Raw genomic sequence first — 14711 nt, 5'->3', positions numbered from 1 at the left:
GATCTGTCGGCTGGGTTTGACGTAACGCAAACAAACTACGTAGGTCCCCATCTGCCTAGGAAATAGGAATCATCTTCTCTGATAGTTAATTGATTTTTCGTCTTAGGATACTTAATTATCTGGTTGTGGTGGTTTACACTTACAAAGCAGGAAAACTAACATGTTATTTGTTTTATAAGGGTGTTAATTAACTGATCCAGCTGACCTATTTATGTCTAAGATGCAGCCCTGGATTTATAAATAGGATAGGCCTTAGAGGCGGCGGCGTCCTAGGGGGGTGACATTTACTAATAAAAATATAAATCCGGACTTGCTAAAATGGCTCTCTCAAAAGGAAGTAATTAATATTTACAGACTTATAAATGTAATGTGTATTTTCATTTGTTAAACAAGATGGTGACATATCAGCTTTAATCTCACCTTAATTATTCATTGTGTTATGTATTTAATTTATAATTAATTTAATTAATGTAGTTTAAATTTACTTAAACACTACCTGTGTCACATAATAACATAAAAGTGTATAAATGTAATATTATTAATTAAATTAACATGCTCGCTCGAAAAAAGACTTCATTAAGGTGTCATATAAAGTTAATGCTAGAAACAATTTCACTATTCAGATATTAATTTATTTAGTTTATTTTATACCTATCTTATATCTTTAAACGAGCAATTCTTGTATATATGTCGCAGACTTCGATCACTAATATACAGGATTCACAGTCCGCGGCAAAAAACGACCTCACTAAAAGAGCACCAAATGCAACATTCTGGTGGACTTTCGATTTAGTAGTGCTCGATCGCTCCGCTGGGAAGCATGTCCCAGTGCTCGTTCAACAATTGTAAAAATCATACGTTTAAAACGCAAAAAAAGGATGGAATTTCATATTTCCGGTAAGTATTAATTTTATCCTAATATATTTCATACCATTGTATTATAAATATTGGTATTTCGTTAAGAAATCAACAAAAAACAGTTTTAAAATTAAGTTGTAAATAAATCAACACGAGGTATAAACCATCTCCATTGCGAATACTCATACTAAAGGTACTTATCGTAGTTTATCATGCCCATTTGAAATGTTTGGGTTACACTGTGTTTCTGTTCCATTTGGTGGAGTCGCTATTAATTATTATTTATTTTATTGAGGAATATATTTTTTTTAGGTTTCCTCGAGATCCAGTTAGATTTGGAGATTGGATATCAGTTATAGCACGGCAAAGATGCGAACAATTTTTAAGCCGATTTTAGCGAGCGTTGTATGTTCTAAGCATTTATATTCAATGTATACACGTATATTTTAGTTAACGATAAAATTAAACATATTAGAACAACATAATATTACAAGTAAAAATAATTACTCCACACTTTATACATTAAACTTTGGAAAAATGAAAAAATGGACTATTAAAATTATTACAATCAACAAAAAATGTTGAACAGTTCGACTCCACTCATACTTTACTTCACCCTGTTCCAGCGGCGAAGTGCGGCCGTAAAATTATTGTAGTGCTTTTTTGGAATTGTAATAATTTAAACTTTAAGACATATGTCCATATGTCTTAAAGATGGTTGAATTTAGTTTGAAGCGTGCGTCGTTCGTAAAAATTTATTGCTTTGTAAACACACATTGTACATTGTTTTAAAAAAAGATCTTTAATAACTATTATTAAGGTTGATTTTAGATAAATGTATACTTTTTTAAACACTTTTACTTGGCGAAAGATTTTCGAGAGGTTTTGTATGGGACTGTGTATCTTGTATATTAGTGATCGAAGGTCGCAGACGAATTGTATAATCCGCCGTATTACATTATAGTAGAGGATACCGTGGGAGGTCGACCTTCACCGATCTGATAACCACATGAGACATATTTTTTATCATATATAATTTATAAACAAATATATGCCTATAATTACTTGCCTATCTAAAAGTGTTCATGGCTATTTTTTTTAAGTTTTTAGCTAGGCAATAGTACTTTAAGTATGATTTTTTGCAGGCAAGTCTATACGACTAATTTTGTAATAAAATAATCTAAAATCTGATATAACTTTCGATAAGTTAGCAGAACGATGGAGTCATATTGACTTACCTGTTCACATCGGCTTGCCAGGCTCGGCACACAGAAATGAGTAGGCAAGCCTACTGAGGCATATTCTGTGTGTTAAAAACTAACAGTGAAATAAAATTAATTTGGTTATCAAACGAATAAAAGAGATGAAAAAAAAAATAAGTTAATTTAATTAAAAATAGCCATGAGCACTTTTAGATAGGCAAGTAATTATAGACATATTTGTTTATAAATTATATTTGATAAAAAATATGTCTCATCTGGTTATCAGATCGGTGAAGGTCGACCTCCCACGGTATCCTCTACTATAATGTAATACGGCGGATTATACAATTCGTCTGCGACCTTCGATCACTAATCTTAGACCATTACGGCTAGCTGTTTTGAAAAACAGAGCCATTTTGTAATGCAGCGGTTTAACGATTAGCCGGAATAAATGCGGCTGAACGAAAAATCGCCGGAATGTATTAGGCGCCAAACGTTATAACGGGGGTTTCGGGGGCGATAAATCGATCTAGCTAGGAATCATTTTTAGAAAAAGTCATTTTATTCGTGTTTTATCGAATACCGAGTCTATCTACTCTAAGCTCGGATGTGAGTATAAGCCGGACCACAGACATTAATAAGTGTGGCAGAGCGTATTTTTTTAAGCAGCAGTATTTTTTTTTTATGAAATAAGGGGGCAAACGAGCAAACGGGTCACCTGATGGAAAGCAACTTCCGTCGCCCATGGACACTCGCAGCATCAGAAGAGCTGCAAGTGCGTTGCCGGCCTTTTAAGAGGGAATAGGGTAATAGGGGAGGGTAGGGAAGGGAAGGGAAGGGAATAGTTGAGGGTAGGGAAGGGAATAGGGTAGGGGTTAGGGGATTGGGCCTCCGGTAAACTTACTCACTCGGCGAAACACAGCGCAAGCGCTGTTTCACGCCGGTTTTCTGTGAGAACGTGGTATTTATCCGGTCGAGCCGGCCCATTCGTGCCGAAGCATGGCTCTCCCACGTATGGAAATAATTCCATACTTGCGCCATATAGCTATAAATCTATATGGCGCACTTGCCGGATTTCAGGTCTAAAAGCAGATAATAAGGGTTCCGTTTTTTGCCATTTGGCTACATAAACTGTTAAAACCTAAAAGTATATGCTACTTTACCAAATGTTTAAAGTTTGCCAAGAACATTGTTTTATTGCTCAAAAAGTTACCAATTAAGTTACAATTACTATAATATTATAATTTTTATTTACTTAAAATCAAGTTATATTGTTTCGAAACATGTGATATATTTTAGCCAAGGTTTGTTGCCAAATAATTTAAACCAATAATAATAATTATTATAGCAAAGTTTTATGGGAAATTAAAAGTGACATGTTAAAAAGAAATTGTTTTATTTGAAATTTAATTAACCACGCCACAATCCATTTGCGCAAGCTTCATATCTTCGGAGGTTCTTATAACTATTTTTGTGTACTCTTCGACAGTTGATTTTAATTCTTCATATGCCTGAAAAAATATTAAAAGACAAAATATGTAGAAAATTACTTATGCAATTAGTAGTTATGTAGTTAAAATTAACATACTAGATCAGGGGTCCATTTTAAGAAATGAAATTACCATTGCAGAAACGAAATTACCATTGCAGTCCACATATTTTTAGATTTTTGAAATATTGGTGCAAGCTATTGACATCAAAATGTTCATCAGTAAGTCGAGACCGAAATTTATTTTAACGAAGTTCTTTGAAAATGCTTGGTCCGCACACAATGGATGGCGCGGGCGGTCCAGATGCGGGCCGCGGTCTGCCATTTGGTGACCCTTGTCACAGAATATTATAACGGGTTTCGCCAGTGGGAATTCTGTTGGTACTAACTACTAATATATTATATTATGGCGAAACCCGTTTTAAGAAACAACGACTCATGCTACGATACTATAAAGTTCAAATTCCGACCGCGCAGTGCTAGGTGCCTACAATTATATTCACCTACATGTCCGCTCTCTGTCTATCGCATAACTCGTACCTTTTCTGACGAAATCAAGGTTTTCGCCTTTTAGAAAACAAAATAATATTTTTTAATTACCTACTGTTGGTACGAATAGCAAACCTTTTTATAGTAATATAAAATTTTAGGAATCCTACCTATATTTTATAGTAGTTTTATATATTCGATTATAGTGCAGGAAACTTTTACAATTTAAACATAGTAACTTGTGTTTATTTCTGTGTAGTTTGTGTGTTTCTTTGTATGAAATTGGTTTATTTGCTATGTTTGTATAGTTTTTATCTAATTTTTGTATTTAAATACCTTATTCAAATACATTTTTCGTAGGCCTTTTTTAATTGTTCATTTTTATAAGATTTATAACGATTTTGTCACAGCGGTTAAATCAGTATCATGAATAAAATTCCTCTATGATCAGTAAACAGTAGATACGCGACGAAAAATCTTGCGCGTGCGTCACCGCTCGCTTGTGAGTCCCTACTGATTGGCCACCCGCGGGTGGTACTTACAGTTCGATGCCTATTCTCGCGAGTGGGACAGGCCTGCCCTTGTATTGTATATTTCAACTTCAAAATTCTAACATTAATTGGGAACTGTGCCCGTCCTTTCCCAGAACTCAAAGTAATCTTCATAACTTTCATCTAAATCAATTTAGCGGTTTATGCGCGAAGAGGTAACAAACTGTAAAACCGCTTAAAGTTGCATTTGGCATACCAAATCTCATAACATAAAGTGCTTGTTTTGTTTGCAATCCTGAATTCCTGATATGAGGTTATCGGTAGACTAACGTTTTAGCTATCACACAATAATTTGTAAGGTACACAAAACAAGCCACAAGGTTTCGTAAAGTGACATCCGTATAATGCGTCAACAAACACGCTTTTAGCTGTTTAATATGGATTACTTTGTACACAAGGCTAATATCACACCTTGTACTTGTAATGTTTCAATATTCATTTACTTATTAAATACTGTACTGTGTAGTGTGTACACAGCATATTATACCTGAGGATGCGGATTAGGGACAGGGGTTTATATAAATCGTGACGACGTTTAAACATCGTGTTTCATAACGATCTTTTTGAAACGCTCCTCCTTCACTCCTCCTTTTTTGCTGTCCTTGTCTGTCAAGAGTTACCTAAATGTATGTACTACGTGTGATAAAGCCATCATCATCCTACCTCGCCGAGCGGTGGGCGCTGCGGCTGTTCTCTCATCTCGAGCAGCAGGCGGTCTGCGAGCGCGAGCGGCGCGGCGGCGGGCGCGGGGTGGGGCGGGGGGAGTCGCGTGGCGCTCGCCCGCAGCGCGCCGCAACACGCCTGCGCCGCCTCCACGACACGCCCGCCAGACGTCAGCGCGCGCACGCACCACGCGGACTCCACCTCCTGTAAATGCATGAGTATGTTCTATAATAATACTCTTTCAGCGCTGCTACTTTCACAGTGAACTCTTACCGGCTTACCCAATACCCATACACACATTAAAGTATTATCAATTAGTTTTGTTACACCCTGTATAGCTTTAATATTTAACCGATTCAATGCGGCGCACATTTTTTAAAACTTTCGGTAGTAGCGGCATAAAATTTTCTCGTGACACGTGAGCCGTGTCATACGCCATGTTCCAAAAGGTTTATTGTTTTTCTTGGTTTTTACACGTGTGTTAACTTGATTTATTTAGTTGAACCCAAGCCATTGATGTTAAGGGAAGGCTACGTTGTTTTGAGTTGATTTCGAGTAGTTTTACGAAGTGTTAACCTGAAAATGGCAGATAAGCATTTTTTTTATTCAGATGTTGTAAAACTTTGGTAGGTTTCAAAGTTAGAGAAATGAGTATAACACATATATCTGGGTTTCCGATGTAAATTATACGTTCGTAGATCAATTTAAAGAAGTTTGATGAAAACAAAAATTAAAACCTTAGATTCAAACAAAAATCGTTAGTGGATTAGTAATACTTTGATGTCAACCTAAGTATTTTTCTACATTATCGTTTAAAAAAATTTGCAAGAACTTGAAAGTCTAAAATAATATAGAATAATATGGACGCCCAATATTACTTCTTCATTTTCTTAAAAGCTTTCTTACTAAAAAGCCCGGCCGCACATTATCCGAATTTCTGATCAGAAAAATTCGGCCGCATATACATTTTGATTCGTCAGAATTCTGATGGTATGCGGGGTCCACAACAAAATGTATGAACAGAGTGCGTTCCGGTAGGCGTCCGAATTTTTCTGATCAGAAATTTCGGATAATGTACGGCCGGGCTAAAAAAGGGGACAGCCCCTAGTTTTTTTCAATTCACAGAATATTTAGAAACGAAGCCAGGCTTGTTTTACGAGGAAAATTAAGACTGTTTTGTTCGGAGTAGAACCTTCTAAAGTGTAATTTGAGGGAGATACAATCGTTTTCTAAGCTCACTCGTTTTCTAGGCTCACGTGTCATACGCCACACGTTAAAAACACATATGAAACGGCTGCCGTGTAATCCGCAATGAATGCACCTTTAAAAAAGGTTGACGGCCCCTACTTTTTTTCAAATCACAGAATATTCAGAGGCGAAGCCTCTACGTGGAAAATTAAGATGATTTTGTTCAGAGTAGAACCTTCTAAAGTGTAATTTGAGGGAGATACAATCGTTTTTCAAATGACACGGCTCCCGTGTCATACGCCACACGTTAAAAACGCGAATGACACGGCTCCCGTGTCATACGCCACACGTTAAAAACGCGAATGACACGGCTCCCGTGTCATCCGCACTGAATCGGTTAATATACGAAACGTCATCCATACAAGCACTTTTGCGTACAAGTGCAAGTTCCCTCAGAACTATTTACATATCCTTACATTTTATTAATAATTACCATGAATTTCTGCAGGAACCAGTGTGGTAAAAACTGGCCATTGTTGATCGCTTTTTGGGTGATTGCTAGTAACGTCTGGCAGTCCGCTTCCTTGAGACTATTGTAAAGGCTGTCGAAATCTATTTTTTCTGTTCCTAAAACATTAAAATTAGTTAAATAAATGTATGGTATTATATTATAATCTTGTGTACTAAAAATGAACGCTTACTGAGTAAAGCTTGCTGAACTGGATCCAGCATGTCTGGATCTTCAGCGCGTAATTCTGCAGCAAGCTCCTCTGGTCCGATGACCTGTCATTAAAAACAGTATGAATATTCATCTTAATTCCTAACACACTTAATAAAAAATAGATTACAATAATAAAGTCATACCACCTTAGTAACTAGCTAAAAGCCGAGCTTTGTGAGGGCTCGTGTCGTCACACCTTGACTGACTGATGATTACACATCTACATAATATTATAAATAAAAATTACTATGTCACAAATCAATACCTGCGTGATAGTTTTTCCGTTGTGGGATATATACGCTCGCCCTTATAAAAAAAATCTTCGCTGCCACTTTATAAAAGTTACATAACAGGAAAAGAAAGCTGACCTCAAATTGTTATACCTGTTATATACATAATGTATGTGGTAATTGCGATTTGTCCATAAATGAGTCTGCCCGAGATCTCGTCTTTTCAATGGGATATTATTAAATGCACATCAGAATAATTTTTCGGCACACTAGATAACTCCGCTAATTAACTGAATGCATACCAGAAAAACTAATGCTGATCAAAAAAAACAATTGATTAATTAATGAACATGTCCTTAAAAAAAACTTAAACATCATACAAAACGAGACGACCTTTATAACCGAATTCACACCAAAAATATGGTTCATACACCAGATATATTATTTGTAAAACGAAAATTTAAATTGTTTATCAAAAATACTAACTTGCACTCTAAATTTGGCAAAATAAAGTTGTAAGAACAACGGAATTTCTAAAAACGATATCGAAAGGTGCACCACAAAAAAATAAATTTCTATTATCAAAACAAGTCTACAAATTGACAAATCGTGTAACAAAAATATTTTTAACCTAACTTGTTTCTTTTGTCTTCCTTCTTTTTGTTTCTCTGTTTTACTGAAAAACATGTTAGAGCCTACTCGTCTAACGCCGCACTCACTTCTTTGCGTTCGCTCTTTACTCTTTTTAGGGACAAAGATTTTTTGGTTAATATGAGATATGGTGAAAGATTTTATCATTTCAAAACAATATAATTCAAGGTTTCTTGATAAAAATTAAGAAAATTTTTCAAAATTCACTACTGTATTGTAATTGTATGGGTTCATAATTTATGAATGATTCTTAGATAGGTATTTAATAGCAATGTTGGCCCAATACGACTTGATTGGGTTAGGTTAGATGGCTAAGGCGGGAGCGTAGCGCAGCGTAGCCAGTTGTTTTTTTTTTCTTGAGTAGCTTGTCAACCCCTAGAGTGCAATTCCTAAGCTGGAGGCCTAATTATTTTGCAATATATCGGTAAGGAACCCTTTGTGCGCGAATCCGACTCGCTCTTTGCCGATTGTTTATTATTATTGTTTATAAACTGAGTTACCATTCAGTGTGCCAAAGTTTAGTTCATGTTAAGTTAGCACTTGATGATTTTTATGTGTTCTTAATTATATGAACATAACAGATTAAACTGGGTTTTATTTAGAATAAATGATGTTCCTAAAAGTAATTTAGGTGATGGTTTTCCTTTAAAAAGTTGTAATATGTTTGTTGAACTAAGGAATTGTTAGATATACTATTTTAATAATAGTTATTCGTTCAGTAAAACAGTTTTGCAAATAACTTTAAACACTATGCTTAATTCGCATTATTTAGGGTGCATAATTAGTGTGCAAGTCAGTATTTTTGGTGAAACTTTCAAATATTTTGATCGAAAAAAGGGAATATACAGATATTGATTTAAATACATGCCCTTTCAATGACGTAACAATACTCCGGTTAAATTGAATATTAGATATCCCGTAACCAATATAGGATTGCTAACGGAGTATATGTATAAAATAGTACCTGTGGCGCGGAATTGGGCGTGGCGGCGGGGGCGGGGCGCGCGAGGAAGGCGTGGTCAGGTGGCTGCAGGCGCAGGCACGTCAGCGCCGCGGCCAACCACCGCCGTCGCAGCGCCGGCGGCCCGCGCTCCGCCAGGCACCGCGCCGCTCGCTCGTACATCACTGCCGCCGCTGTGCACAATCATAATATTAATACGCGAACGAAAAACTTTGTGACCCTTTTTACGAAAAATGGGGAAACGTAGGTGCATGAAAATTTTCACAGTTATAGTTTATATGGTGAAGGAGTGCATCGAACTAATATTATTTTGAAATTATGCTTTTATCATACATTTTTTTAACAAATAAAACATTACACACACTACAACACACACACACATGAGAAATGACAGATTTTTGAGTGACAAGCCTATACATACGAATTATACTCTTTTATTTATGGTTGAAGTCTGTTGACAACAAGGTGACAAATTGAAAATGGTTTTTTTTTTATTGAATCTAAGATACTATTAGACAATGCTTACACGACCAGTCTGAGATCAGCTAAGTCCCAGAGACAAGAGTTAAAAAAAAATGACAAACTCAGTATTTTTTACAAAATATAGGATGTAGTCCTAATGTCGTTGAAACTAAGGTCGAATTTCGACCATTGGGCGATCTCTAGTTATAGAAAATAATGTGTCTAAACTAGAATAAATTACTCAGTAAGGGCAGGGTAGGGTCACGAAGAACGAGGAGATTCTTTCATTAAACAGTCGCTACGTGCTTTTTGTCCCCGCACTCGAACGTAGGTACTGTTGTCTCGTTTCCAGACTACTGACATTATATTTTTGTTTCCGTTTGACCAAACAAGGGCCAATTTGTACCTGAGTAGTGTATACAACAAAGATATTTTTTTAAATGACCTTTTCGATAATGGTGTCGCGAAATATGCAGAGCGTATAAGAAGTCATAATAGCAGTTGTCGGGCACGTCGTGCAATCGCGCGCGCGTCTCCGCGGCACGCTCCGCCTCGCCCGCTAACGCGCCGCAGCGCACTAAAGCGCCAAGCTGACGACGTTCACCTACAACATAAAAACTTGCTATATTTTGTCATATTTTTGTTGTGCCATTTTGTTAGTTTATGCCTGTTGATTCTTTAATTTCGAAATTGTACAAGTACCTAAGAAAACTGTACATAATATGTCCTTGAAAACTGCACAGGTGGCTAAGAAAACTGGTAGTTACGAAAACCTACACTTACTTTTGTTTGCGTGCCAATGACTATTAGGGCGTTTGTCTTGTCATGCGTATTATCACTCGCGCGCGGATCTGGTCCGCGAGCAAGTTGCCGAATCCTATCATTTGTAAGAGCGTGTTGTCACCCGCATGGGCACGAGACCCGCCCACGGGCGATAAAACCCATGACAGGAAAAGGGCCCGTAACCTTATAGAATACAGAACACAGTTACCGAGCGTAGTAAGTAGCGCGGCGGCGGCAGCGGCGCGCGCGTGCGGCGCAGTGGCGGCGGCGGCGCCGAGCGCGCGCTCCACGCGCCCGCCCGCTAAGTGCCACTTGAACACCACCCATTGAAACATGGCCTACAAGAGGAGTAAAATTTTTAGTTGAAGATCCAAGAGGCATGGTTTCACCCTCACGATTAAGACGTACCTGAGGCGTACAAATTAAGATGATCTAATTTCTTTTTTTTTTGTGACGAAATATATGATACATAGCGCCGTAACCGACACCGCGAACCACAAATAACCCGACAGACTAGGTACATAACGTATGAGTCACGCATGTCAAAATGTAATGGGTTATGTTGCATCCCTACCGCATTTACTCGGTTAGTGATATCGGTTATTTGGCGTAAGACAAGACACGTCAATAAAGGTAATATTTACGTTTTAAAATATAAGTCAAAACCTACGTCAAATGTGAATAAAAATTAATGTAGACTAATGTTGTAGATAGCAATGATAATACAAATAAATTATAAGTTTACCAAGTTGGGATCATCCTTATCAGCAATACTGATGGCCGTCTCCGCCAGCCGGACTACGCAGGCGCCCGCGTCGTGGATCTCAAACAACTTGATAACCTGTAAATAGAATTTCACGTAACTCGTGAGTTAAATTTTTGCGCGTCCATTCCACTAATGTTGTTAGATATAATGTGCTTTGCTTTAGGATGAATATCAGTAGAGACACCACTAAAAGAGCTTGATCATTCGACTTGTCTTTTTGTTGATTCGTTTAACACATTAACCAGATATAAGTATAACTGACAATAAGCATGAAGAATTTTTTTTCTTGTTGGTAAGTGAAGGGCCTTTCAAAAATAGAAATATCGGTGAAGAAATGACTCTGATAGCTTAAATACTTTCCAAGATATCACAATTCAAAAGTCACATAAAATAGACCTTCCCAAAACGCTCTGTGACGTCAAGCCTAGCTAGTTTGTTCGATAGCTATGTTAAATATTGCATTTATGAAAGTGGTTTCATAAGAAAAAATTATAAATTGCATAACTTATCGAATGGTATAAAAAATTGAGGAATTTTATTAAAAAAAAAGATAGCGGCAGATAACCAGCTAATCTTTACTGGGTAAAAAAAAAGACCTTCATATAATACAGCACAAGGGCCTGGTGCTGCGTGAGCCTGGCGGAGGGCGTGGCGACTAGCGCTCGCAGGAAGGGCTCCGTGCTCACGCCCTTAGCCGCGCGACAGAACGACGTGTACGCGCCCTCGCATTCACTCAGCTCTAGGAGTGATAGACCCAGGATGAATTGACCTGTAAACAATTGTGAGGACAAGTTTTAGAAGCATACTACAAAATAATTTCTAGTCCCATCCCTGTTTTTAATTGCAAAGCGTAATGTGACAAAGTGGCCCACAATGCCGAAATGTGCTAATGCATTGGAACGTTAATTATTTTTAATTGTTTATTTACTTAAAAGTATGAAATTTTAATTATGCTTAATGCCTTGTGACATTTTCTACCAACCGACCTTAGGGCGATACTGAGAATGGGTAATAGGCGCATTCCTTTGGAATGACACAGGATTAATGATAAAATAATTAGTTTTACGTATATGAACGATAGTAAAAGAGAGTTTTACTGCATGAACAATAAAATACATACTATATTTTTTTATTGGTTTGTTTGAGAGTGCCGGAGTGTACGAAGCGATGTTTAAACATTCAACTGCAAATGGAAAACAGGACCTAACATAATATAGAGTGTAAATATGTTGATTAGTAGGGAGTTGTACTGACGCGAGCAGGCGTTCCACTCGCACCAGGGCTCGAGCATGTTGACGTATGACTGCACGAGGCGCGGCTGGTTGATGCTCGCCAGCCACCACCCGAACTCGAACCCGCCGCTCACCGCCCAGCTGTGTCGCGCTCAGGATATCATTGTTATAATGAAGAGCATTGTACAGCGCAATTTATAGACAGGTGGCGGAACTTAGTAAATTATTCGATTTATGGTAAGTCCCTACAGGATAGTTCGCGAGTAACATTGAGATAACCCCACTAAATAACGTGGGCTGCCATTAGCATCTTATGGCACAAAGATGAACCTATACTATTGCCATTATTTATTATATTATTACGTTACTAACATTGTTGTTTTTTAGATACGTGATGATTAAATCCATGTCTAAAATCATCATAATAAAAATTTGATAATGACTATACGATCACTAGAGAAATAATAATTTAATCATTCATCATAAGCATTCCACAAGTCGCAGAAAATTTTAAAAGGATACAGTTGATGAGCGAGATGGTAGGTGATTAGTGGCAGAGCTTGATGCCAACTTGTAGGGGCCCGCGCGGCCGCGAGGTGTGCCCGCGCGCGTCGCCCGCCCGCGCCGGCACAGTACGCTCCCGCAGCCCCGCCCCCAACGCTAACCGGCGACGCCCCTGTCGCCCCGCCGACGTCGCCCAGCGCCGTCAGCTTCAGACGAAATAGTTCCGAGCCTGCCGGACTGGGTATAAAAATGTCAAATATTAAAATTTTAATAAGAATGTTTAGTGTTTACTTAGTTCTGCTAGTGTACGGCACTATTTCACTTCAAAGAATCTACAAGAATGAGATGATAGATAATAATATGTATTTATATGAGCATGTTATATCATGAAATCTTTCTGTTTCTATTGTCTTAAAAATGGTGTAAGTTTAAATCATAGAATAAAAACAAAAATGATGTCAGACGTTAAAATAGCTGTGGCCTGTCACTATACCTGGTGGGAGCGAGATTGGCGGCGCGTAACCACAGCAACGCGCGGTAGGCCTGCCAGTGCACGGCGCAGTGTCCCGCGCCTGGCACATCGCCGGCGCCGCGCGCCAGACCCAATGCACACAACGCGCCGCGCACTACACGCGACCTGTGTGTAAATGAAACCAATACGTACAATATACGGCAGGGCTGGCAAAATGCTATGGGCCTCAGACCCGAAAGTATTATAATATTTATTGCATCTATTTTATTATTAACGCGAACGTTACGATTTTTACTGACAGGGCCCCATCAATTTGACACGGGCCCCATGTTATAGTTACGAGACTGCAGAGCTTCACGTTTTATAGACGAAGTAAGTGCCTTATCACACTGGCGATTAACGAGCGATTTGAAAACGACGCGACTGCGCAGCGCACACGCCGCTACACAGATTATTATTATATATAGTAGACTCGTCTAGGGAGTGACGTCAGAATCCATTTTGCTGCTGAGTGTCCAAAACGCCGAAGGCAAGCTGCGTGCACGCCGCGCAATCGCGGCGTCATCGCGGCGTGTGCGCTGCGCAGTCGCGTCGTTTTCAAATCGCTCGCTAATCGCCAGTATGATAAGGCACTTAAGGTGTTTTAAAATAGTATGATTGAAGAAAACACCCTGGAATGTATAATATCTTATATTCACCTCAAAACTCTACATACTTTCATACCATATTTCTAATACAATAATGTCAGTGCTTGTCATAATACATAGACCATAAATACGTTATACACTCCCCCCCCATGAATATATTAGTTAATATATTCATAACTGTACATTAAATCGTCACAAATATAATCTCTTTATAGCAAAACAAACATAATTATACCTGCCTATTAGAAAGTCTTACATCATAAAATTACTACAATAGGTAATATGCATGATTTTTTTATGACAATTAGTCCTTTATATCTTTATAAATGAGAACAAAACATAAATTGGCTTCAAAATATTCAAATTATTCTTTAAATTAAAATTTAAAACATTGATTAATTTTGTAGCGTTCAAACGCCGGCATTTAGCGCGCCATGTTGATGACGTCAGATGTTATGTCCCGTGTTTGTTTCCTTTAGTGATTCAGTTACTTCGTACATACATGGAAGAGGCTAAAAAACCTTCTTACAAGTATCGTATGATACTGAAGTGCAAAAGCATTACTAGAAACACACCTGACAAAGTATTTTTTGTATTCCAAACGATGTAAAAATACGAGAACCATGGTGTAAGATGATGAAAAGCGATGTTTTTTCATGAAATAAGGGGGCAAACGAGCAAACGGGTCACCTGATAGAAAGCAACTTCCGTCGCCCATGGGCACTCGCAGCATCAGAAGAACTGCAGGTGCGTTGCCGGCCTCCTAAGAGGAAATAGGGTAATAGAGGAGGGTAGGGAAGGGAATAGGGGAGGGTAGGGAAGGGAATAGGGTAGGGGATTGG

General features: G+C 38.1%; 1 protein-coding gene across 1 annotated transcript in view; it reads right to left on the bottom strand.

Moving 5' to 3' along the window:
• Nucleotides 1-3439: 3439 nt before the first annotated feature.
• Nucleotides 3440-14711, bottom strand: part of LOC121739412 (nuclear pore complex protein Nup160 homolog) — a 52022-nt gene continuing 40750 nt past the window's right edge. The window contains exons 16-27 of the mRNA XM_042131876.1: nt 13244-13387; nt 12769-12987; nt 12269-12387; nt 11611-11783; nt 10994-11089; nt 10457-10586; nt 9911-10069; nt 9007-9176; nt 7142-7223; nt 6934-7067; nt 5253-5456; nt 3440-3571 (exon numbers count right to left, since the gene is read on the bottom strand). Of these exons, the coding sequence (XP_041987810.1) occupies nt 3467-3571; nt 5253-5456; nt 6934-7067; nt 7142-7223; nt 9007-9176; nt 9911-10069; nt 10457-10586; nt 10994-11089; nt 11611-11783; nt 12269-12387; nt 12769-12987; nt 13244-13387 (1735 nt within the window). The 3' untranslated portion in view covers nt 3440-3466. The remainder of the gene's footprint in view (nt 3572-5252; nt 5457-6933; nt 7068-7141; nt 7224-9006; nt 9177-9910; nt 10070-10456; nt 10587-10993; nt 11090-11610; nt 11784-12268; nt 12388-12768; nt 12988-13243; nt 13388-14711) is intronic.

This window comes from Aricia agestis, chromosome Z (assembly GCF_905147365.1).
Source record: "Aricia agestis chromosome Z, ilAriAges1.1, whole genome shotgun sequence".
NCBI classification, from domain to species: Eukaryota; Metazoa; Arthropoda; class Insecta; order Lepidoptera; family Lycaenidae; genus Aricia; species Aricia agestis.
The sequence above is the reverse complement of the archived record's forward strand: the minus strand, read 5'-3'. Positions and strand labels throughout refer to the sequence as shown.